The 22,748-nt window shown below is 51.8% G+C and overlaps 1 protein-coding gene across 4 annotated transcripts in view; it reads left to right on the top strand.

Annotated features, from left to right (window-relative positions):
• TRIP4 (thyroid hormone receptor interactor 4) overlaps positions 1-16,175 on the top strand; it is a 49,143-nt gene extending 32,968 nt beyond the window's left edge. For 2 of the 4 annotated variants that reach the window (XM_008166769.4, XM_065559648.1), the window contains 2 exons: positions 9,638-9,740; positions 15,928-16,175. In XM_008166769.4, coding sequence (XP_008164991.1) covers positions 9,638-9,740; positions 15,928-15,995 — 171 coding nt within the window. In that variant the 3' untranslated portion in view covers positions 15,996-16,175. The remainder of the gene's footprint in view (positions 1-9,637; positions 9,741-15,927) is intronic. The other 2 variants (XM_024103974.3, XM_065559650.1) reach the window with 1 other exon arrangement.
• Positions 16,176-22,748: the final 6,573 nt, after the last annotated feature.

Raw genomic sequence — 22,748 nt, 5'->3', positions numbered from 1 at the left:
TTCCAAATCCATTTATAAAAATATCTGGATTCCACCAATATACATCCCACTGTGAGAATTGGTGGAACTCTGATATAATTTAATCAACAATATCTAAAACAAAGAGCATGCATCCAACAATTTGCTTTCATTACAGAGCAATGCTAGGGGGCAAAGCCAAGGCTGGGTAGGTAGAGTGATAGTGAGTGATGAAGTTTACCAGAGCACGGAATTGGGTGGATACATTAATTGTTAATTTCTAGCCAAGGGTCTTTGTGGGATTGTTTATGGCATTAGCTGGACTCTGCTGTATCACTTTTTTGCTTAACCCTTTGCTAACGCGGTTCTTGGTATTTGAATAATTAATTCCTCAGTAATCATTTATAAAAGGACTTTATTCTGCTGACAGAAGCACTCCCACAATGCTACCATGAGTTGCTAAGGCTGAAGGAGCACTCTTTCCTCACCATTCCAGTCCTCTGTTTTCTTCCTGCTCCCGCCTTTTGTTTGGCCATAAGAGAGGATGGCATGGAACAAGAAAACGTGTGAAATGTGCCTTTCGTCCTTTATACTGGTGAATGTTTTTCCAATTCCACCCAGTTTCTCCTGTTGGTCATCAGTCATCCAATAAATGTGTCGAACCCAACCAAATGTAGCTTGCTTGGCTCACCACGGGCAGGTATTTTTCCAGGTAGGGAATAGAATTGCTGAAGGCTTCAGTGGCACTCAATCACTTGGCAGTGGTGAGCCTGGGCGTTGGGAAAGCAGAGGACGGCTCACAGTCCAGGTTGTCTGGTGCTCTTGAATCCTCCAAGCCTTCTGAGAACAGAGCAGTGTGGGTCTGTTCAGCATTTTAAAATGAAATGCCGTTCAACTAGTTTAAATGTTCATCTACCTTTTGAAGCCCCATTCCTATTAAATCATAATTACTTCCCCCTGCACCTTGCACAACCAAGCTACAGCCTGTGATGCAGATCTGGGCTGGGAACTCTGATGCAGAGAGCACCTCAGGAAAGTAGTGGTTCTTCTTTTTGCGGATACAGACTAACACGGCTGCTACTCTGAAACCTGACTTGAAAAGGGCGTCCTGGAGAGAATCCAGCAGTACCCCATGCCTATCCTCCCTCCTGCTTGTGGATCTGATTGTGCTCCGGAATAGTGGAATACTGCACAAGCAGACAGAGGAAAAAGCGACACCTGAGGGGCACAGTTGTGGGAAGAAGGGGGAATGAAGGCAGCCTAGCAAAGTTCCTTGTGCAGCCCCATGAAAGGAGCCTGTGCCGCTTGCCAGCGCATGATCCACCAGCAGCAGATGTAAGCTCTCAAAAACAGCAGGGAGAATGTTGACTGCAACAATGCATCAAGGCTGTGGTTTGTAACCTCAGTGGTAAGGCAGTTAACTTTTTTTAACAAAGACATTATGATTGCCAAATCCATAACCATTAGCAGCTGTGGTTCTGAGCTGTTCCTTCCTCACTCGTTGCAGTCTAGACCGAACAGGCTTTCAAACTAAAGTTTGGCTGGCAGCTTTTGTTGTTATTTTGTAATCTTCCTTTTCCTTCTGCCAGTCCTGTCAAACTGAGTGGAATATCACTGATTAGCTGTTCCTAGTCCAGCCTGCCCCAGCACTGCACCGAAGCACTTCCCTTCCTCTCAGCCATAGGGCTAATGCAGTGGCTTTGGACAGTTATCTGGGTTCTTGATCCCAAGAAGGTGGTAAATGGGGCATCAGCAATGAGAGTCCAGATCTCTGGCAAGAATACTGGATACTTTGTTTTTGGACTAGTAAACTTGGCATTGAAGTTTGGCCTCCCCGCCCGCCCATCAGGGAAGCTCTTTGCACATCGCAATCAATAGACTTTCTGGGGAAGTGAGAAATTAGAGAAGATAGTGACAGATGAAATGGCAATCAGAGCAGAGAACATCTCTGAAAATGCAAAGTTCCAGTATCCCCCAATGTGTTGTGAGAGAAACCAATGTCTCAGGTGTAACAGTTTGCACTCACCTAGCTCCTTCAATCCAGTACTCTATTGGTGGGAAATCGAGGCAAGGAGAGGTGAAGTATCTTGCCCAAGGTGTCATGGAAAGTGACTAAAAGTGGCACCATCCTCACCGACAGACCAGCTCTCCATGTGTATTCAGCACCAGGGCTGCTGACTTTCTGAGCCGAAGAAGCCCCGCAGTGCCATGTCTGGCCCAGGCACCATGAACAGAACGGTTCATTGAGTTCCAGCTGCTGGGTCCAGTTCTGCCTTCAGTTACACCTGGGCAACCCTGTGGAAGATCTTGGTGTGGCTGAGGGGACAGGCTGGCCAACAGAATCTTGATTACTGGTGCTTAGGTATGAGCCAGAATAATTCCAGCATTTCTCTGAGGCCAGGCGGACTTCGCAGCACTTGCAGTCAGAGAAACACACCTTCTGACTGGTAAATTCCAGCATGTTTCCTCCGTGAAGCCACTGAGATGAGAACGGAACCCCAGGAGGCCATTCTTAGCTTTGCTTTTCAGACTAGAGCGTCCCTCGAGCCTCCTGAAGACAGAATCAAGGACGGGGGATTTTCAAGATCCCAGAGAAAAGTAACGGAGACTGTGACTGGCCAGGAACAGGATGTTACACTCCTATGCAGTGCGTGGAACAGGAACCTGGCTAGACTGCATGATTTGCCCAAGGAATAATCTGAAAATTCTAACATTCTGTGTAGGGGTTGTTTAGGAGAAGAAGCATCTGGCGCCATTTCTCCTGCTTCCAGGCCCTGCAGCTAACAGAGTTAGAGAGGATTATTCTGAAAATGGTGCTTTAAAGTTGAAGCTTGATCTGACAAAAGGACATTGACACACAAAAAATGGAAGATCATTGGAACATTTGTTTCCTGTTTGCCCTGTTGTTGTTATAGCACCATTATGTTGCATGGTGGAAACCAGGCCCTGAAAAGTAACAATCAACACCAGATGAACACTGCCACACAGATAACATTTCTCTTTTAAAACTGGGCATTTCCAAGTCCAGATCCCTTCCGTGGAATGGCCCCCAGAAGCCAAGCTGATCCATCACTATACCAACACTTTGCCTTTCTCTGTTTTTCATCAGATGCTCTCAAAGTGGCTTATGAACACTGACGAATGGCTCTGGGTTTCACAGGTGGGGAAGGTCGCACAGTGACACAGCTAGGAATAGATCTGGGATCTCCCATGCTAACCACTAGAGCAGGGGTGGCCAACCTGAGCCTGAGAAGGAGCCAGAATTTACCAATGTACATTGCCAAAGAGCCACAGTAATATGTCAGCAGCCCCTCATCAGCTCCCCCCAGCCTTGCCGGTCAGCGCCTCCCCCTCCCTCCCGATCAGCTGTTTCATGGCGTGCAGGAGGCTCTGGGTGGGAGGGGGGGGGAGAGCGAGGGCATAGCAGGCTTGGGACAGGGCTTAACTTCTGAAGAGCCGCATGTGGCTCCGGAACCACAGGGTTGGCCACCCCTGCACTAGACTGTACTGAAGTTGTTGCTTGCTGCCTGTGTGTTTTTGCCCCAGTCCTGGCCTTCTGGAGTACAAAAAAGCCAGGGGTCTAGATAAGCATTGGTGTAATTTTACTGGTCTCTAGTTCCCTGGGCTGCCTCTCAGCCGTTGGTCACATTTGTGCTGGGGTTGGAGAGCAGGTTACAAGTGCTGGCATAAATGCCGCTGTTTGGCTGCGGCTCCCATGCTGCTTGCCAGAAACTGCTGACTATTTTTTTTCTGTTTTGGAAACCGCTACAGCAACATTTTCTAGCTGGATGGTGAGCAATTTCCCTCAGGAGAGGAGGAGAAAATGGCTGTTTAGTAGTTAATTACCTGTTATGTTAGTCTGACAGCGATGAAGCTTATGAGGCATGAAAGAAGAGTGGATCTGCCTTTCCCACAAATCACACTGAAAACTGGGTGAAGTAAGTTGCCCGGTGGCCAAGCACGCTCCCAAACTTCCCCCGGCTGTCCTCTGTCACAAGCACATCATTCAGCCCTTACATTCCTCTTGCAGGGAATGCTTTGCTTCCCAGCCTCCTGACTTGGGGACAGCCAAGTGGCTTCTTGTAACTCTTGGAGCAGGCAGCACAGAGTATGGGGTGTTTCTGCCTGCCACAGATGGCTGATTTATTGACACACAGGCCCTGCCACAGCAGCCCTGTGCTCTTTCCGAGGGGCTGAATCGCTGCCAAGATGTTTTTGAACTGGATTTCATGGTGAGAAATAACCCAGCTCTGATGTCAGCACATGGGCTCTGCTGGCCTTTATTCCTTCCAGACAGCCTTGCTTTCCAGCGCAGCCTCTTTTATTTTGAAGCACTGAGGGGAGATAAAGCCCAGACATCAAGATGGCCGCCTGGATCAGCAGTGGGTGACAAAGTTTAGGTTTGTTTCCCATTCTGGGCCCTGATGAGGAAAGCTGTCAATGCCATTCAGCTGTTTCCATCATTAGCCCCTATCCCTTCTGCATGCCCACCTTTCTCTGGTACACCAGGGCACTCAAACTGGCTGCTTTGGCATCTTGCCAGGAGCCTGAGGACCACCCCTAACATCCATGGGATAGAACAGATGGCAGCTGCTCTCAGAGACTACAGGTCCCAGCGTGCAGTTTTCTCCATCTTGATTCAATTGGCATGGGACCTGTACAGCTTCATATTAAAGATGGCAGGCTGCACTGCAGAGCTCTGTAGGCCGGACTTTTTTTGAGGCAAAGACAGGAAAGGAACTGGGCTTATTAACACATTATTTTATACCTTGGTCTTTTCTGGGGCATTTGTTTATTTCCTTCTGCTTTCCTGTCTGGAGACCTTAGTCACACCAGAAGAATAGCCTGAAAGGTCACTAGTAAAACTGCCTGGGAAAGGTTTTGCTCCCTGCTTTGTTCTCTAGAACCTCTGCTCCATCATGGGTTGTGCCTTTGTTTTCTGATAGGATTCGACCACACCAGGTCTCTCTCAGGTCTCACGTTGCAGTGCGGACGGGATTAAAAAAAAAATAACCACCCCGAACGAGGCGCTGTCTATACTGGCGCTTTTCAGCACTAAAACTTTTGTCGCTCAGGGGTGTGTTTTTTCACACCCCGGAACGACTAAAATTTTAGCGCTGAAAGTGGCAGTGTAGACACAGCCTTGGTGATTTGTGTTCTCCTAGCACTTTTCTTTCCTTGATTGTTTCAGTTCCGCCCTCCTTGGTTTGTGACACCTTTTAGATGGGCAAACTCAGCACTCTAGAGCCAGGGACTTGGAGATGGGGGTGGGGAGAGCCTCATTCAGGCTGATGACATGGTAACGGTTTACAGGCTTCCAAGGAAACTGTGTCCAGCCCTCCTTAGCCGGAAGGATAATCAGCCAGAGGTGGGGAAGTGAGGGTGGGGGAATACAAGGAGAAATGGGATGAGGGAGCAGGAATACCCTCTGTAAAATAATATGAAAATTCAAATATTCTAGTACGAGAAGGAGATGGGGGAAAAATCTGAATGGGTCAGGTTGTCTGTTGTGTCCAGTTTGTGCTGGATGCAGCAAAGAGAGAGAGCTGTGAGGGGCTACTCTGAAGGCTCTCAGTTAGTAGTAGTCCCCTGGGGATCATCCTCCAGCTGAAAATAACTGGAGTGCAGTGTGCTCCAGTTGTGCCTCCTTCTCAGGTGGGCTATAGGAAGAGTGGCATAGGAGTCAATGGCATCAATCTATGCCTGCTGGCGATTCTCGGGCCAGGAGAATCCCAGCTTGAGTGGTGCAGTCAGTCTTTGCTTCCTTTATGCTGCTAAACTGCACGAGCGAGCAGAGTAGGCCAAGAGTATCTGACCTAGTGTTTGCTGCCAAATGTGTTATGTTCAAGCATCTCTGGGATAGTCTGCATCCCCCTAGCTACAGCTATTGCTCTTAGTTCCTCCCCTTCCTGGCCTTTTTCAGGGTTTCCACTGCTCCCCTGAATTAAGACAAAGTGCAGAAAATTGTCGCTTAGCTAAGTTTGACTGGATGAAAATGCCGCCCCCCCCGTGGAACAGGGCCCTAAGTGTCAGAGGTAGTGGGTTTGTCTCCCTGCTAACTCAGATGACCTGTCTGCCCCTCTACTCCTTTTACCATGGGCTGGCTGAGCTGGGAAGTCTGCCCAGGCCTCTTAGCATTGCTGGACTCAGCATGCTGGGGAGAGGTCAATAGCAAAGTGGTGGAAACATTCAGTATGGTGGATTCCATCCTGCATCCTGATTGTTTTGGCTGTGTGGAGTGGCTGATAGCCACCTACTGTGTGTTAGAACTTCTGAATCTGTAGGGAGTGTGGGAGCTGTAGGCAGCCCACCTTCTGTGGAGCTGACTAGATAGCTGACTTCCAGCTGGTACTGAGATGCTGCATTTAGCCTCAAGCTCTGTCTGCTTCTTTAGCAGGAGAAAAGGATCTCCTTAATTCCTCCTAGTTACACACTTGCTAGTAACAAACTCTGGTCCCCCCAGTGCTCTTGTTTAGACTGGGGTTTGCATCTTTCTGGTGTGGGTGGAATGAGCCAGGAATTCCTGGCTTCTGTACGAGTCGCTGTGCTCATCTAGTTCTAGATCATGTTTGGGGTTTGCAATTAGCTTTGTTTGAGTCCACTTGTAGTGGAGAGGAGAGACATTCCAGTTGCCTCGGTGAAGCAGCAGGAGGGGTCAGATAAAGGAATTACATAAAACTAAGCAAAGGGGTAACTACACTTAGAAACCTCAGTCCCATTGAAAGTCAGGGAGTTAAGTTCCTAAGTGCCTAAGTCACTTCCGAAAAAATTGGACTTTTGCTCCTAATTCACTTAGGCACTTCTGAAAACTATACCTTTGTGTTCTACTGCCAGCATCTCTGTCAGACTGCACAAGCTGAAAAGCAAAAAGTAGGGGAGCTAGAATTCCTGGCGGTAGAAGAGACAGAAGCATGGGAGGATAAATATCAGGGATTCTCTAGTACTGGGATCTGAATTATTCAGGAAGGTCAGATGAAGTCATAGAAGTGAGGGAGTGCCGCTGCACCCACAAGATTCCATAGTATCTGATGAGATAGAAGTTCTGACTAGAGAGCATCATACGTCATGACCCAATTGGTACAAATGCCGAGTCAGAAGAATACAGACATATATCAGTTATACTGCATGCCCCCAGGTCAGGCTACTGATAGCCCAAGAGATTGAGAGAGGAAAACATGCTTGCTCAAATAGCAATAATGGGGGGCTTCAGCTAGTCAATGTTAACTGCTCCAAAGATTTTTACGTCCCTGGGCTGGTGATCCAGTAGAGTAGGTGATCATGCATGCCTTGGTCCACCAGATTTAGCAAATAGCCTCCTCCATTATGCTCAAGTGCATTTCTAAATTGACACTTCAGTCATTGGTGTCTCTTTCTCCAGTCTGACTGGTCTCATAATTTGGTTGCAATCTAAAACATCCAGTAAGAATCAGAGTTCACTTAGGTAACTTATTAGCTTTACTAGTTCGATCACAAATGTAATTGGTGCACAGTGGGGTGCCCCCAACCTTTGCACAGCTGGGGGCTGCATTGGCACTTTTCTCAGAGCCTCAGGTCTGTACACTATGTTGGTATAAATCAAAGGAGTAATTGAGCCCAGTACACAGATTGACAAAGCTCTGTTGATGCCTCATCCACAACTCTCCCGAATGGCATTCAGCCTCGGGAAGCCTTGTACACCATTCCTACATGCTGCTTCACACCATGCCGCCCGCTGGTGTGGCCTGAGCACCTCTTCTTCCATCCAGAACGCACACTAATAGCCCAGCTTGACAGTGTGCAACTAATGGGACATCAGCATGGCCGAGAACAGGGCGGCACAATGAACAAGGCAGATACAACTGCTTCTGAACTGGCAAGCAGACCTCGGAATTTCCACAGGGGGAAATCTCACTGGGGGGGAAAGAACCAATCAGATGAGAAGGAAGCTTTGCCTAAGTTCTCATGCCTGCAAAAATTCCTGCTGGCAAAAAGTTCTTCAGCAAAACACTGCCCTTTTCAGAGTCAGTGCAAGGAAAACCAAAGCTCTTGAGCCAGTGAATTGTCAAGTATGTAGGCTCATGCCTTTGACTTTTGTAACCTCCATGCTGCCATAACAGCCCACTGCCCTACTGGGGGAAGTGGGAAGAGCGCACAAGGTGAGGTTTAAGGATGGGTGTTGATTACTGTTAGAATGCTGTGTGTGCACACATACATGTCCAGTTATGGAAGCCCAGGTGTGTGTCATTATCAGACTATACTTTCTCTAGCAGTCTAGCATTGGAGAGGTTATTTTATCCCTGTATTTGGCACTGATGTGCCTGCTGCTGGAATCCTGTGTCCAGATCTGGTGCCCACAATTCAAGAAGGATATGGATAAACTGGAAAGGGGTTCAGAGAAGAGCCATAAAAATGATTAAAAGATTAGAAAACCTGCCTTATAGTGATGGATTCAAGGAGCTCAATCTATTTAGTTTAACAAACACAAAGTTAAGGAGTGACTTTCACACTCTGTAAGTACCTACATGAAACAAATACTTGGTAATGGGCTTTTCAGTCTTTTCAATCCTGAAGCCTGGGGATTGGTAACCGTTGAGACTGAATCCTACCAACTTGAAACTGCAGATGTCTCAGTGTGTGTGTTTGGTATATGTTCTCTTACTCATCTAGGATCTTAAATAGAGTCAAATTTTTTTTTTTTACAAGAGCTTTGCAGTTCACCTTCTAAACATCAGTGCAACTGGACTGCGTCCAGACAGAGCTTCAGTGGATTCCCTTTCTTGGTGAAGCCTTCCTTTTTGATTAGCGAGAGAAGGGCTCTGTTGACTGTTTTTCCTGTACAAATTCCCCAGATATTTTCATTGCACTGAAGTTGCTTTACACAAGTTCCTTCCAGAAGATGGCCTGGATTTCAAAAGGAGAAAACAGTTCTCCTCCCCAACTGCATTTGGGTGCTGGCTCCTCTTTAAACTGCAGACCGACTCCTAGTGTCATGTTAGTCTGAGGGTATGTATACACTGCAGTCAGAGGGGTGACTGCCGCATGTGTAGACATACCCAAGCTAGCTTTGATCTAGCTGGCTCCAATAACAGTAGCAGTGAAGCTGCAGCAACGTGGGCTGCATGGACTGTGGGTATAGACTGAAGCAGCTAAGCCATGCTGCCATGGCTATCTAGATCAAAGCTGACTCATGTATGTCTACACATGCTGCAGTCTCACCTCGGATTGCCATGTAAACATACCCCGAGATAGAATAAACTCCTTGGAAGAGGGGTCTTGTCATTTGATGGGTTCAGCAAACCATTATGTATACCTGCAAGATTCTGTCAACAACCCCTCAGAAGCAGAAGGTTCTCAAAATAGGTCCATTCTACAGCAAGAACAGGTCTGATTGAATAGTTGTGATAAAAGCAATTGAGTTAAACAGGTTAAACTTTGTGTATGGATTCAACTCTTATCTGCTAAAGCTGGTGATTATCAGATGCAAGCCCAGCTGATATCAGAGCCACCCAGGGTTTGCCCCTAGTGTGGTTTTTAAATCTATTTAAGTCGGTGCAACCAATGTGTGTGGACAAGCCCTTAAATTCTGAATTACCTTCTCGTGCTGCACAAATGTTCTTGCCTGCTGTGCTCTTTTTGAATGTAGAGCTGCTTTCACACCCACTGCGGTTTGTCTAAGGCAGTTTGTGTTTGTGCTTTTCAGTATCCGGAGTTGAGCCAGGAGTCTGGGTCTCCGTTTGTCTATGTCTGCACTAATCCCCAGGAGATGATTGTGAAGTTTCCCATCAAAGGAAAACACAAAATCTGTAAGTCATGGCACCCCACAGACACACTCCTCTCTCCCTTTCTGGCAGGCTGTTGCCAGTTTTTGTCCTCCAGCTCAGCTTGCGTTCTGTGTAGCTGTTCACAGGCGTTGATCCATAGGTGTTTGTTTAATAATGCAAACACATCTGTAGGAGCTTCCTCTTTAGTTCTTTTATCCCCAGATGTTGCTTCCTTGAAAACACATGACTTCTCCCTCTCCCTTGCTAAGGTTCCTAGAGTCTTAAGACTCATCACAGTTGATCTGTTTTTGGCACGAGCACATAGAGCATGGCTGAGGATGCCAGGTTGTTTGATTAGATGATAAACCTTTGTAGCCAAAAGCATCCCTTCAAATAGGGCAAGTAGCAAACCTACACATCCCACTATGCAAGCCATGTGCATGAACTGAGTGGTGTCTCACTGGTACAGGGGTAATAGCACTCCTCTTCCACCTTCACAGACCTGGATTCGAGTCTCAACTTGCCATCAAAAGAGAACATGGCTTAGATGGGTCTTGGGCTAGTCCCTAGTAGACACTTGTCTGCATTACAAAATTGCCACCCAGTTTGGCTTGACTGGCTATCAATATGGGAGACCCAGGAGTGAAATAGCAAGAGGGCTGCAGGTCTAGGCGGAACTGCTTTGGCAGAGCTGTGGGGGGACGCTGCAGAGCATCTGTCCACACTATGCTTGCCAGTGCTGTAAGTCCCTTTTATGAGCAACCAACCATCCACAGCTGCTGGTTTTACTGCCCATCCCTGTAAAGAGAATGGAAAAGGGGCGCAGCAGCTGGGGATTCTGCAGTCAGCTCTGGTCTTATTAACAGCATCCCCACTTCCCAGCCTTGGGAAGGGACCACACATGGTTCCAGGGGACGTGAAAAATTAATTTGACAGGCTTAAATCAGTATAAGCAAAACGAGTCTTTGCTCTTTGTTTCAGTGAGCTGATCACTAGGTCTACTTTTGAATTTGCAGTGTGTTTCACTGGGTGTGGTTAGACTCTGGTGGGACGGAAGCGGCAGCGTTTCTAGGGACTAGTTAACCTCCTCTGAAGTATAGTCTGGAGTCTTTTCTCTCTCCACTGATTGAGAGGAACGTTCCTCTCCCTGTGGATTTAGTCTGTCTTTCATTGTCTGTATGCGGATCATTCTCCCCCACCGCATGTTTCCAGAGCCTAGGGGGCAAGGTGGCTTTGTTTGGGTTATTTCCTTTTACGCGCACCAGCATCCTCATGGGGAAGGTGAGTGCTCTAGCTCCTTGAGCAGCGGCTAGCCAACGCTACCGCAGAACCCACAGGGGAACTTTTTCCTGGGGCCCACCGCCATATGGCGACTCCGGTTCTGGTGGGTGTGTGTGGGAGTGAAAGGAGCTGTTTGGAATGGGGGCTTTTTGTGTTGCTGGAACATCCTTACAAGTGTGATTTATTTTGGCATCAGCTGCCTGACCCCGACCCTGCCCAACCCTTCCCCTCTCTGATTCATGCTCTGCCTGCACTCCCCGCACCTCCCTCCATCAAGCCACCTCTGGCAAGGAGGCTGCGGGGTGCCGTGGCTGAGTGGAATGCTGATGTGCTCTGTGCAGTGTGGGCAGGGGCTGACTGCATCTCTGCGTACAAATGCTGGCTGCCACATCGCATCCTTTGTGTTGCAACAGTTTCCTGCTTGAAGAGGGAGCAGCTTAACAGACTGGAAGGACGCTGGCTGGGCTCGAGGGTGTCTGAGTGTCCCACTCCCACTGCTGGCTTTGCCTTCCCTGACTCCTCCTGCACAGGATCTGTCATCAGGGTAAATCAGAGCAGCAGCAGTGGTTCACATTCCCCTTCAGTGGGGAGACAGCCATTCCCGGCCAGGCAGACGATATTGATGACAAGTGGGGGAAGGAGCAGAGAACCTTTGAGCTTTCACCACAGTAATGCACTGTCATAATAGGGGCACGCTTCAGATCAGATACAGTCAACCTCAAAAGCATAACGCCTCATGAGCCTTATAACAAGGCCCTGAGGACGGGTCACTTTAGCATCCCCACCTGAGCACACTTATTTGCTACAGGGTCTCCTGTAAACCTCACTCAGCCAGGGACCCAAATGTCTGTTTGTCCCATTGTTGGGAAACAAGGCCCTAGTTTGATCAAACAGAAATGGGGTTTGTGCAGGAAAGGCTCCATCTAATCCGTGTAGAGAGCTGATCCTGATCACTGTGGTGTCCAAGCGCCTCCCGGGGTGATACAAATAGCAATAACAATCTCTTTCTTCATCCCCAGATTGGAGGGGAAATAGCTCCATTGCTTGTGTGTGCTTGGGCAGGCAGCATGGGCAAAACTCACTGAGGGAAAGCCGAGTTGGAGAAATACATTTTCTCTTAGTTTTGAGTGTAGGAGCCCTGTGCTCATCCTTAGCTCTTGTGGCAGTGAGTTCCACAGTCTAGGCCCAGCTCCTGTGAAAGTCCTGCCGCCAGCACTCACAAACTTCCCCCTATTGGTCGGACAGTTCCATCATTCCAGTAGAACGCAGCAGTCCAGGATGCTTTGGTTGCATGTGGGGCATTCTGTGGACTCTGGAATGTGAGATAGAAGGGCATTTAATGACTTGATCAAGTTTTGAGAGAACCGGACTCCTGGTGCCTGTTCTTTGATATTCACCTTTGTCTTGTGCTTATCTCTGTCCTCGTTCCAGGTTACCCATTGGCTGACAATTTTTTAACTAGCTGATAGAGCTGGGTGCTTTCTTATCAGCCTTGTTTCGGGGATAAGGAGAAGCAGTTGCACGTGAGACTAGTAGATGAAGTTGGTGCCAAATGTGAAGCCAAGATGTTCCAGGCTTGGCAGAGCTTGTGGCCATATGAGATGGAAACGTGTAACTAAGTTTGTAGCTCCACTGCTGTTCTTCCTCTGTGAGGAACCCTCCATTCTGTAACATGCTGGTCTGACATGCGGGGCTACTGGGCAGTCTGGCCACTGTGAGCTCACAACTGCTGAGACGTGTGGTGGCTAATCACGGTTTCCTTTCAGCCAGAGGGGATTCTAGGGCTGCGACAGCTCTATTAGATGTGGCCTGTCACCAGAAGGAGAATGAGGGCAGTGCAGATTCCCTGCAGCAGTAGATCCTCCCGGGCCATGGCCACTCCGATTTCCCAAGCATGGTTTTACCTTGCTTCTGGCTCCCATGATTGCTGCAAACCCTGGCAGAGGAGACCTGCATGCTGCTTATTGCAATCAGCTGCTCACACCTTTTTGCAAATCCCTTTTTGCAGAAAAGTCTGTGCATCCCTATTCCTGGAAGGCTTCTGCTGGAGTGTAGACTGTAGCAGAGGACTGGCCAGACAGCCAGACTTAGCCCAGAACCTAGGCTAAAGGAGGGGAGGCCAACTTCAGGGAGATTTAGGGGGACTTGAGAGAGAGAGAGGCAGGAGGAGGAAGCCTCTGGGATTTGATTCCTCCCATTATCTGTGGGAGGTTCTGAGCAAAGCTGCCTGGTGTGAACAAGAACCCTCTCATGGTAGATGTGCACGTAGGTTCTCGCTGCTTTGGCGCTGGAATTAGTAGGCCAGTTAGCCCAAGACACCATGTTCCTTGGGCAGGCCCAGGGTTTGTCTCTGGGGCGAGGGGCATTTCCCCAGCCACTCCAGCACAAACCCCTTGCTGTGTTTTGGAGCTAGCCCTGAAATGTTAATCGCTAAACACATGGAAATGCATGCAGCTGCCCCGGCCCTAGAGAGCCCCCACTGCTGAGGTGTAGCTCAGCTGCAGTGGCACAGCTCTTCCAGCGGGAGACACACTGGCAGTGTATGGTCCCATTTCCCAGTGGACATGCTCTCGTTCCCTGGAACAGTATCATACGTGTCCTGGGATAGTACCTTGATTAAGCCCAAGAAGGGAGATGGAGTAACCCGGAGAGTGGAGTGCATGCCGGCTCTGGCTCCTTGGCCTGTTCCCCGACCCCTCTCCCAGTGCAGTTCTGCCTCTTGTGTTCCTTGCACTCCAGGGCAGGGTTTGTTTCTTTGCTCTGAAGGGCGCTCACGTCTGCAGTTGCTATTTGACCAGGTAACTGCCCTTTATCTACCAGTCTTCAATAGCAGCTGTCCTAGCCAGAAGCCCTGAGCTGCGCGCAGACAGGCTGATAGAACTGCCTGACATCTCCATGCTGCTTAGAGCTCCCTCCACAGGTAGCTGCAAGCACCTGCGCCTTTGTGCTGTGCCTCTGAACCACAGCAGGCATGCTCAGTTCTGCCAGCCAGAGCTCTGCCGGGACAGCAGCTTGTGTCTGGGGGCAGAGGGAGCTGACCCCACACATGGAGCTAATAAGTTACTGCTGGTTATGGATGAGCGTGTTTAAAGTCAGCTTGTGCTGTAACAGAGCTGAGATCAGTGCAGGCTGCTTCCTCCTGACGAATGGCTCTGTCTGTGGAGCAATGGTCAGGGGCTCTGCAGCACATTGATTAAGGAATATAAATGGCAGTGGAGGATGTGTACAGCAGCTATAAAAGCCAAAGACAAGCTCTGTATTTGCAAAGGGTGGGACCCGCCACCATGCAGAACCCTGTGGGGGGGGTTGTGACTTCACAAGTTGAGATGAGTGTTAGTGCGAGAGGTGGTGCAGTCCTGGGACCAGGGAGGAGGGGGCCTGGAGTAGACACCATGGCATTGTTCGGTGGAGCTGTTGTTGCTCAGCGCTGAAGCTGGCTGTTCAGCAGCGGGAAGCAATGCTCATTCAGAGGAGCCAGCCAGTGCTGGGGAGCGAGAGAGCAATTGCCATTCAGGCTGGGGTGATGTCGTGCATCCTCCATCAATCTGACAGGGATCAAAGAACATATGTAGAGCCAGCAACTCCATGGCCCTCTCTGGAGTGAGCACGGCAGCTTGGGAGGGTCCCTGCTTCTCTCACGCTGGTGCGTGGTGGGCGGGGGACGGAGCTGAGTGCGCCACCCCCAGAAGGCTAGGGCAGAGATTGAGACCATATGGGATTATCCTAACTGGTGGTGGTCCCCCAGTTCATAGAAGGGTCTCAGAGCACTGCCCTGCGCGGGGCTATCAGTGGTGTGTGATGATGTCCTGACCCATTTGTGTATCACTGTAAATTTGCAGTGGGCAACTTCCCCTCACCTCCAAACAAGGGCCTCCAGGGCGGGAGAGAAACCAGCCCTTGGGATAGGTGCCACATGCATTGCTTTGGAGAGAGTGGATGCAGTTCAGGGAAGACATGGAGTGAAAGTAAGGAGAAAGAGGGGACTGGGCATGACCCAGGGAGGCAAACATTGGCCCCTGCACTCTGGGCTCCAGCTCACTCCCTCCCAGTGCCTCTGCATGAGCCTTGGCCTGAACAGAGTTTGTGCTTCAGTTACTGGATCAGGTTTGTTGATGGCCTGCCCTTGCCTCCGTGCTGGGGAAGGGAAGCTGGAAGCACTGTGCCTGGCAGGCTGGGAATCTTGGTAGAGCCTCTGTCAGGGCCACAGCCCGTCTGCTAGCAAAGCCCAAGGAAGGCAGTGTTGGCTCTGGGTCCTGCTGCTGCCAGCAGGGTGCAGCTGGCTGTGAGCCTGCTTGTTCACAGTTGCTGGCCCCCTCTGCTCCCAGGAGGGAGGCGGGGGATGCTAGAGATGTGCTTCCCATTAGTCTATTCCGGCTGCAGCCCAGAAAGGCCCCTTGGCTGGGCTTTACACTTGGGAGCCGTGCAGGCTTCAAACTCTGACCTCTCCCACATGGCAATAGGGCAGTCATGCAGGGCTCCAGCCTGCTCTGCTCCGCTTCTTCAGGTCACTGCCCTCATTCAGCAGGGGCCCTGCTCTGATCGCTGGGCCAGCGCAGGGATGTCTCTCCTGCACAGTGTTTGGAGAAGGTACCTGTGTACGAGTGTTTCCTTAAAACATGTCATGTCACACCAGTGAGCAGAACGATCTGTTTCCTCCCAGCAGCGGCGGGAGCAATGGATGTTAATTTCCTCTCCTCTTTGCTGAAGCACCCCCAGGATTTCTTTTCTGCGTGGTGCACAGTGCCTCCCCGCTCTCTGTGTCACGCCTGCAGAGCGAACGGATGAGTTTAGAAATGCCTGGCTCCTGAAGCAGGATAATTGAATGTGACAGGAACACACTAACTAGGAGACCTCGCTGCCTCCAGCTGATTTGCATTGCAAATGACGCTTAAAAATAAAGTGATGAGATGTTTTGTTGTTTTTTTCCCCCTTTCTCCCCCCTCTACAGGGAAACTGGATTCAAAGATTCATCAGGGAGCAAAGAAGGGGTTAATGAAGCAGAAGGCGATTGTTTGAGCTCCCCACCCACCAGGAGCCCAGCCCAGCTGCTCTTCCTGGGGCCTTTGGGACAGAGTGGAGGTGGAAGGTTTGAAAGGTGCTTCCAGGGGGACTGAGCATTGTTAAAATATCTGACTATTGTATTCTGAGGCCATTAAACGAGGAGAGCTTTGTGCCTCGCTCTCTACGTGCACAGAGTCCAGCCAGTCTGGCAGCTTGGAGTTTTCTGTGTCTTAAAAGACCTCTGGTGCTTTGGCTGCAGAGGCTGGTCTGATGGCAAGCTCAATGGAGTGCTGGCATCTGGCTCCGTCTGCTGGGACACGGCACTCAAAACATGCCCCAGACTGGGTCAGAGGATTCGGAAACAGGCCAACATCAGCCAGCAGCTCCTTGTCGCCCAGCAGGTCCGAGCTGGCTCAGCCCTGGTGGTGTCAGTATCCTCTCCCCGGGCAGCTAGGGGAAGAGAGATTGTGACTCCAGGTCCGTTGGCCAGAGCGGGTCAGGCACATCACAGCACCAGGCTCGCGGGAGTTGTGCTGCAGCTGCTCACAGAGATGCTTTGGCAGCAGTTCCTGCTGGAGCTGCCTTGGCATGCAATGTGCTCTGTTATAGCAGGAGATGTACTGGTCAAAAAGGAGCGAAGCAGGATGGGGCTGAATGTCATAAAGCTGAGCTGAGCGCCCTCCCCGAGCCCCATCCCTGCCTCTGCAGAGTGCAGGCCAGAGGAGGAGGGTGGGAGGGGAAAGGTGAACTCAATGCTCTGCCCCCTCTTGTTCAGAGCTTTATTTGCAAGGCTGCTTCCCTGAGCGGTTAGTAGCAGCTCTTGGCGTCTTCAGCAGCTGGGCAGCCTTCAGTCTGTGCTCCGTTTTTATTCCAACCAGCTGCCTGCCCGTGAGAGCTGGCTCCCATCCAGTAGCTGTGCGCGTGACTTGGAAAAAACCACCCCCTGTGTTAGGAATCAGATTGATTTCCCCTGTCTTTAATCCTTCATATTCAGCGTCTCTGTGCAGTGACATGCCTGTGCGTTGGTGCTCACTGGGCTGTGTGCCTGCCGTGCTGCGTCGCTTCAGGCACCAGTTCGACACGGCCTAAGCGTTACTGATTCCCAGCCGAACCCACCCCGCCCCCTCCCCCACATTCCAACGACGACAGCGCTAACCCGGAGCGATGTCACTTGGCACCACCACGCTGGGCAGAGCAGCAAATCCCCCGAGAGGCACGCCACAGCCCCAAGGTTAGATGCTCTCAGTTCATTATGCAGATAATGGTTAAGTTGCCCTGACCCTGCTGCCCTGTTTGTCTATTACCACAACACACTGGGAGCCAGGAGGACTTGGAGCATTCTTAGCAGAAGGCCCAGCGCATCACTTCAGTATTCTGGAGGTGAGCAGCCAGAGCCATAGGCATTCTCAGCTAGAAGGAAATTAGCTCAGGCGACACGCAAATGCCATCCTCGGCCTCGGTGCCATCTCCTGGCTTGTCCTTTGCGGGGTTTGTGTCGTGCGTGTCACTCTGTCTCTGAGCTTCTGTCTCTGGTCGATATGGATTCAAGTACATGTAGATCTCAGCCAGGGTGGAGCTGGCTCTGAGGTTACTGAAGAGAAGCTGCCATTCCCTAGGACAGGGAGAAACAAGGGGGGGTTAATCCCTTCCTTCCTCAGCTGGTCCTGCCCAGCCTGTAAAATTCCCCCTTCCCATCCTGGCCTCGCTCACCTACTGGTAAAATTCCCTCCAGCTGGACTTTGGCCACAGGCCCTGCCCCCTGACCTGGCAGCCCTGCACCCTCATGCTAACTGCTTTTTGGTAACTGTTTCTCCTCCGGTGGCAGCTATGGCCTCCACTCCAGTCAGGGCCCCGGTCTGCTGGGTGCTGCCCAAACCTCACCTGCTGCGTGCCCCAAAGTATCTGTGCTCTAAGATTAAGCCAAACATCTCCAGTGACTGCAGATACCTGAGCTGGAGGCGGAGCAGGGGATCGGAGGCGTTGAGAGGCAGTTGCTCCGTAGTGATTGGGGATAGACATCTGATGGGGCTGTGAAAGGAGGAGAGACTCACCTGTGCTGGCTGAGATTCAGACTGCTCTGATGGCAGATGCAGGAGATCTGGGGTCCTGCAGCCCCCTGCGCTGGCTCTGTGGGTGTATGTGGTTACTAAAGTTATCACCAGATGGTGTGGTGCTGCCAGAACAGACCTAGACCAGCCCCCAGTGGAGGACCTGCTGGGCAGCTCAGGCGTTGGTGAAGCAGTTTGGGAGACTATTCGGGGCTGCAGGATTACTCCATGGGGAGCAGCAGAGCAGGCCCCGCTGCTGCTCTGGCTTATGCTGCTGCCCACTGTGCTTGCCATTTATGCGTCCTTGAGTCTACCGTTAAAGGTGGCAAATCGCCTCCCCGCTGGCTGTGCAGGGCTCTGGCCCCTATCCCTGGCTCTAGCTTGGGCAGGTCATGTGGTCTCTGGGTGCCTCTGCTTTCCTGTTTGTAAAGTGGGGCTAGTGCCCTATTCGGGTGGGGGAAGGCTCAGTGGGCTAGCGAGGGGTCTCACAAACCAAGGGGAGCCTGCCCACCCTCCAGCCTGCGGCCCCAGCTGCACTAGAGTAGTGATGGGCATGGGCTGCAGATCTGGGGTGCAGTGTGGACGGGCCGGTTTGCACCCCGTGAAGCTCTGGGCTCCCCAAGGCACTGACAGGGGCTAGCTTATGCCCAGGGTAGGGCATGGGGCCCTTGCCTTGGGCCTCAGTCTGTGCTGGCCTCTTAACCATCCCTTGGGCATGTCCAGCATGGGTTGATGCTGCAGCTCTGTTGGGATTGGCTGTCGGGCTTGGCCTGGTCCCTGCTCACCCACTGTCTGGGTCTGCAGATTTGGCTAATGTGCCCAGTTACACCCCCAGCCATCCCATAGCAAGGATCTGATCTGCCCCTGCCCCGCTATTGCCCTACAGGACTGTGCAAACTCCTCCAAGAGGCAGTGCTCTGCCCTGATTTCCCCACCCCTGACTGGGCGAGCACCTGGTCCCATCTGTACTTCACCAGCCTCTCACACAATCTCTACTAGCACCATGCCTGTGGCCGACTGAGTGTTACCTGGCAGCCAGCAAGTTCCCCCACAGCACAGCCTGCCTGCCCATCCCCAGCTCCTTGGTGAGGGCAGAAAGGGAGCCAAAATTGGCACAAGGTTTGGGGGCGCTGCCTGGGGATGCGGTGCTGCTCATGGTGCTTCCGTGCAAGCAGCCTAGGCTCTCGCTCCCATCCAGTGCCCCCAGGTTCTGACTCCTGAGCGGTGGCTGAATTTCGGTGTTGAAGGAAGTGAGCCTTGTCTAGGCGTGTAATGTGCATGCCAGGCCACCCCATCCAGCCCCAGTGCAGGAAGTTAGAACAGAGCTGGGCACTATGACTGCAAAGGCTGAACGGTACTCGGGGAATGGAGCCAAGATTCCCAGCCCTTCTCCTTCCCAAGGCCCCACTCGGTGTGTGTTGGATGCTGGCCCCCCATCTCCCCATACGTACAGAGCCATGTGCCACCAGCAGCCTGTTCTCTCACAGCTCCCCTGGGGCCGTGGCAGATCCAGGTGAGACACCTCTTGGGACCAGCTTCTGCTCTGCCCCACTGAGTGCCCCCAGCCTGGAGCTGGCAGAGGCAGTGGAACAAATCAGAGCGCAGGACACGGAGCGTTCCTTGGATCTCTTCCTGGATTTGTTTGCCTTAGTCACAGCCCTCCACTGCCCCAGGGAACTTGGCTAACTGGGAGATCAGGGTCTTTCCATCTTCAGGACTGAATTATCCTTATCTCCCTCCTGCACCCACTCCTCCGGCTGCCATCTCCCCACTCCCCCATCCCTTCTCCAATCTCAGCCATGCAAGAGCCTTCTCCTCTGCTGCTCTCCAGAGCAGTCTCCTTGAGCGCGGAGCCTTAGCGGCTCTCCCCCTTGTTTCAAATCTGCCTTGCAAGGCAGCGCTCGCTCCCTCACAAAGTCCCTCCCACAAGTTAATTTATTCATGATGTCATTCATTTCCCCATGTTTTACACCGCACATGATCTTGTCTGAAGTCAGCTTGGCTCCAGTTTGTGTGAAAGACCCTATAGTGAATAAAGTGCCTTTGCCTTCCTTGTTACTGGTGGTGTTGTGGGAGTTGTGGTGCTCTAGCATTTAGACAACCCCAGCTGTGCTCAGCGACTCCTTGTGCCAGACCCTCCCTGGCCTCAAACGCTTACAGTCTCAAGAGACAGGGTGAGAGGAAAATGCCCAGAAATGGGAGGTGACGTGTCTAAGATCACACAAGAGATCAGTAGCAGAGCTCAAGTAGGCTGTAGGTCACATGACTCCCAGTCCACTGATCTATCCACTAGAGTGACCATGCTGCCTCTAACTCCTTATTGGGATTCCAGTGGTGCCCAGATATCTGTCTGGCCCCTGGGCTCCACTGTTATCTCATAGCCAAAGGGACAAGCGCCAGGCTGGGTGGTAGCTTTCTAAGACCGCATAGGCTGCTTGCCCGTTCTTATTTTATTGACCAGCTACTGTGCTATTGCAATCAATGCAACCCCTCTGAGCTGGCGCGTACCCATTTCCTGCTGCCACAGTCCCTCACCCCATTGGCCTTCGACATTACAAGCCAGTGCTTTAGAGAGTGGATTGGGGGTAAAAGGCCTTTGGGTGTGTTGGCAAAGAAAGACGAAGCCAAAGTGAGAGAGAGCAGATATCAGGTTCTGCTAAGCCGTGGGCCTGGCACCAGCCCCTGTAAGAAACACCCCTGGGACAAGAAGATCAAGGAGCCCCTGTGAGGTGAAATTAACTCAAGGCACTAGACTGACTCCCTGGAGCAAGTGAGACCGTGGGAGGCACAGTCCACTACCACTTCCTTTTCTAGCGCTTTCCATCTATTGATTTCAAACTGCTTTACAAATGGGGAAACTGAAGCACAGAGCAGGAAAGTGGCTTGCCCAGGCTCACCCAGCATGCTAATGCAACAGCCAGGAGTTGAACCCAGGCCAGGGCCCTACTCACTAAACCACATCGTCTCCCCAACAAAATTGCCTCATGGCTGCTAGCAGTCACTGCTGAAGTGCTGCCTTGTGCATGGTGCTAAATAAGATGTAGAAGAGGAGCCAGTCTTTCCCCCAAAGCTTACAGGCTCCACGGATGGCCAGCACAAAATACACTGCCAGCCCCAGGGACAGACTGGACTGAGGGAGAAGGGCTCCCTGGTGTGAGAAGGGGCTGCAGCAGGGAAGGCAATGCACCAAAACTTTGGCAAGCTGAAGTACTGGCAATCAGAGCACAGTGTGTGCCTGGAGGGGGGGGGAGGAGGAAGTGTGTGATGCCTAAGGCCATCTACTTCCCTTGTTTGTATCAGGCTGCTGAGCTTTCCTGAGGGGCTCACCTGCCCTGGGGGCCCTGTTCCGCCTCAGGGGTCAGCAGGGATAAAAGTCCAAAGAGACCGAGTAACCCTCTGGCTGAGGCTACAGCAACCCTTGGGTGCTATGAGCATCATCCCAATCACCTTGTCTCCCCCACATAACCAGGGAGCCACTGATTTCTTGTGCCTGGGCTCCTCCCCTTGGGGAAGGCTGGTGAGAAGCCAGGTCGTTCAGGAGCCCCAAGAGGGTGGGAAATTGTTTCCTTCCCAGCTGTCCCCCAGTGGTCCTGTGGCGAGTGTGGGCTGGGGCTCACAATTGGAGAACTCGGCGATGGTGTGTGTGGAGCCCTTGGGTGACTGGCCATGTTTGAGTCCCCTCCTCAAGGGAGAGCAGGCCGGTCCCATTGGGCTGGCACTGAGCCCCCAGGGGTTGCACCCCTGGGGCATCAGCACACATGGGCTGTGCAGTACTCCTAGAGCAGAGAAGGGGCCTTCTGTTTGAACCAGACACACAGTCCACCAACCTGAACAGCTATCACTCCTCTGGTTGCTCCCCACGCCCCCCAGCTAGCCATCCTGCACTTTGCCAGCATTGAAAGTGCATTGGAGAGGGCCCCGTAGATCTAGCAGGCCTTTGAATGGAGCCTTGGCACCACAAACGTCACCCCCAGATTGCTCCCCCTTACCCGGCCTGCACGTTTAAAATCTCCCTGCGCTCATCTCCTTGACATTTCTGGGGCACTGAGTGGGCCCTTTGCAGATGCAGGACAGTGGAGTTAACCCCTTGGGTGCTGGGACCCGCTGCACCCTGTCACCACGGTGTCCATTGTTCCATTTCTCAGTTTTGCCTGGGGCACCCACTGTTTAGCAAAACACACATGACGAAAAGGGGCATTGCCACATACACACACACATCTGCAGGCCATGTGTCGGCCAGCTGAGGGGGCCTGGCCCAACGGGGCCTTGCACTGGAGTGCCCTCTCCGCAGGGCTGCTGCCCCGGCTCAGTGTATAGGCTGAAGCCATTGGCATCACAGCCTGTCAGTCCAGCCCATCTGCCAGGGAGAGGGCGCTCTGAGTGCCACCTGCCTGCTCTGAGTCAAAGCACCCACATCCCGGCTGGAGCCGGCGGGTCTCTGTGGAGAGCAGATGAATCCGAGGAGAGGCCAAGGATGATGACTCCACTTCACAGCGGTGAATGAAGCCAGCTCATGGAGCGCCCCTAAGTGCAGAGAATGATGCAGGGCTCGGCGAGAATGGGCAGCACCGTCTGCTCCCATTGGCATCCCTGTCACCCCCGGGGCTCCAGCCTGCAGCGCGGCTCCGAGGGAGGCAACTGTACAAGAGCAGAACAACACAGCTGCAGGGGAAGAGCAGCGAGGCTGCACATCTCACCTGATACCTACTGCAGCAGAGCC

This window comes from Chrysemys picta, chromosome 10 (assembly GCF_011386835.1).
Source record: "Chrysemys picta bellii isolate R12L10 chromosome 10, ASM1138683v2, whole genome shotgun sequence".
NCBI lineage: Eukaryota > Metazoa > Chordata > Testudines > Emydidae > Chrysemys > Chrysemys picta.
Note: the sequence above shows the minus strand (reverse complement) of the source record. Positions and strands in the feature narration are given on the sequence as shown.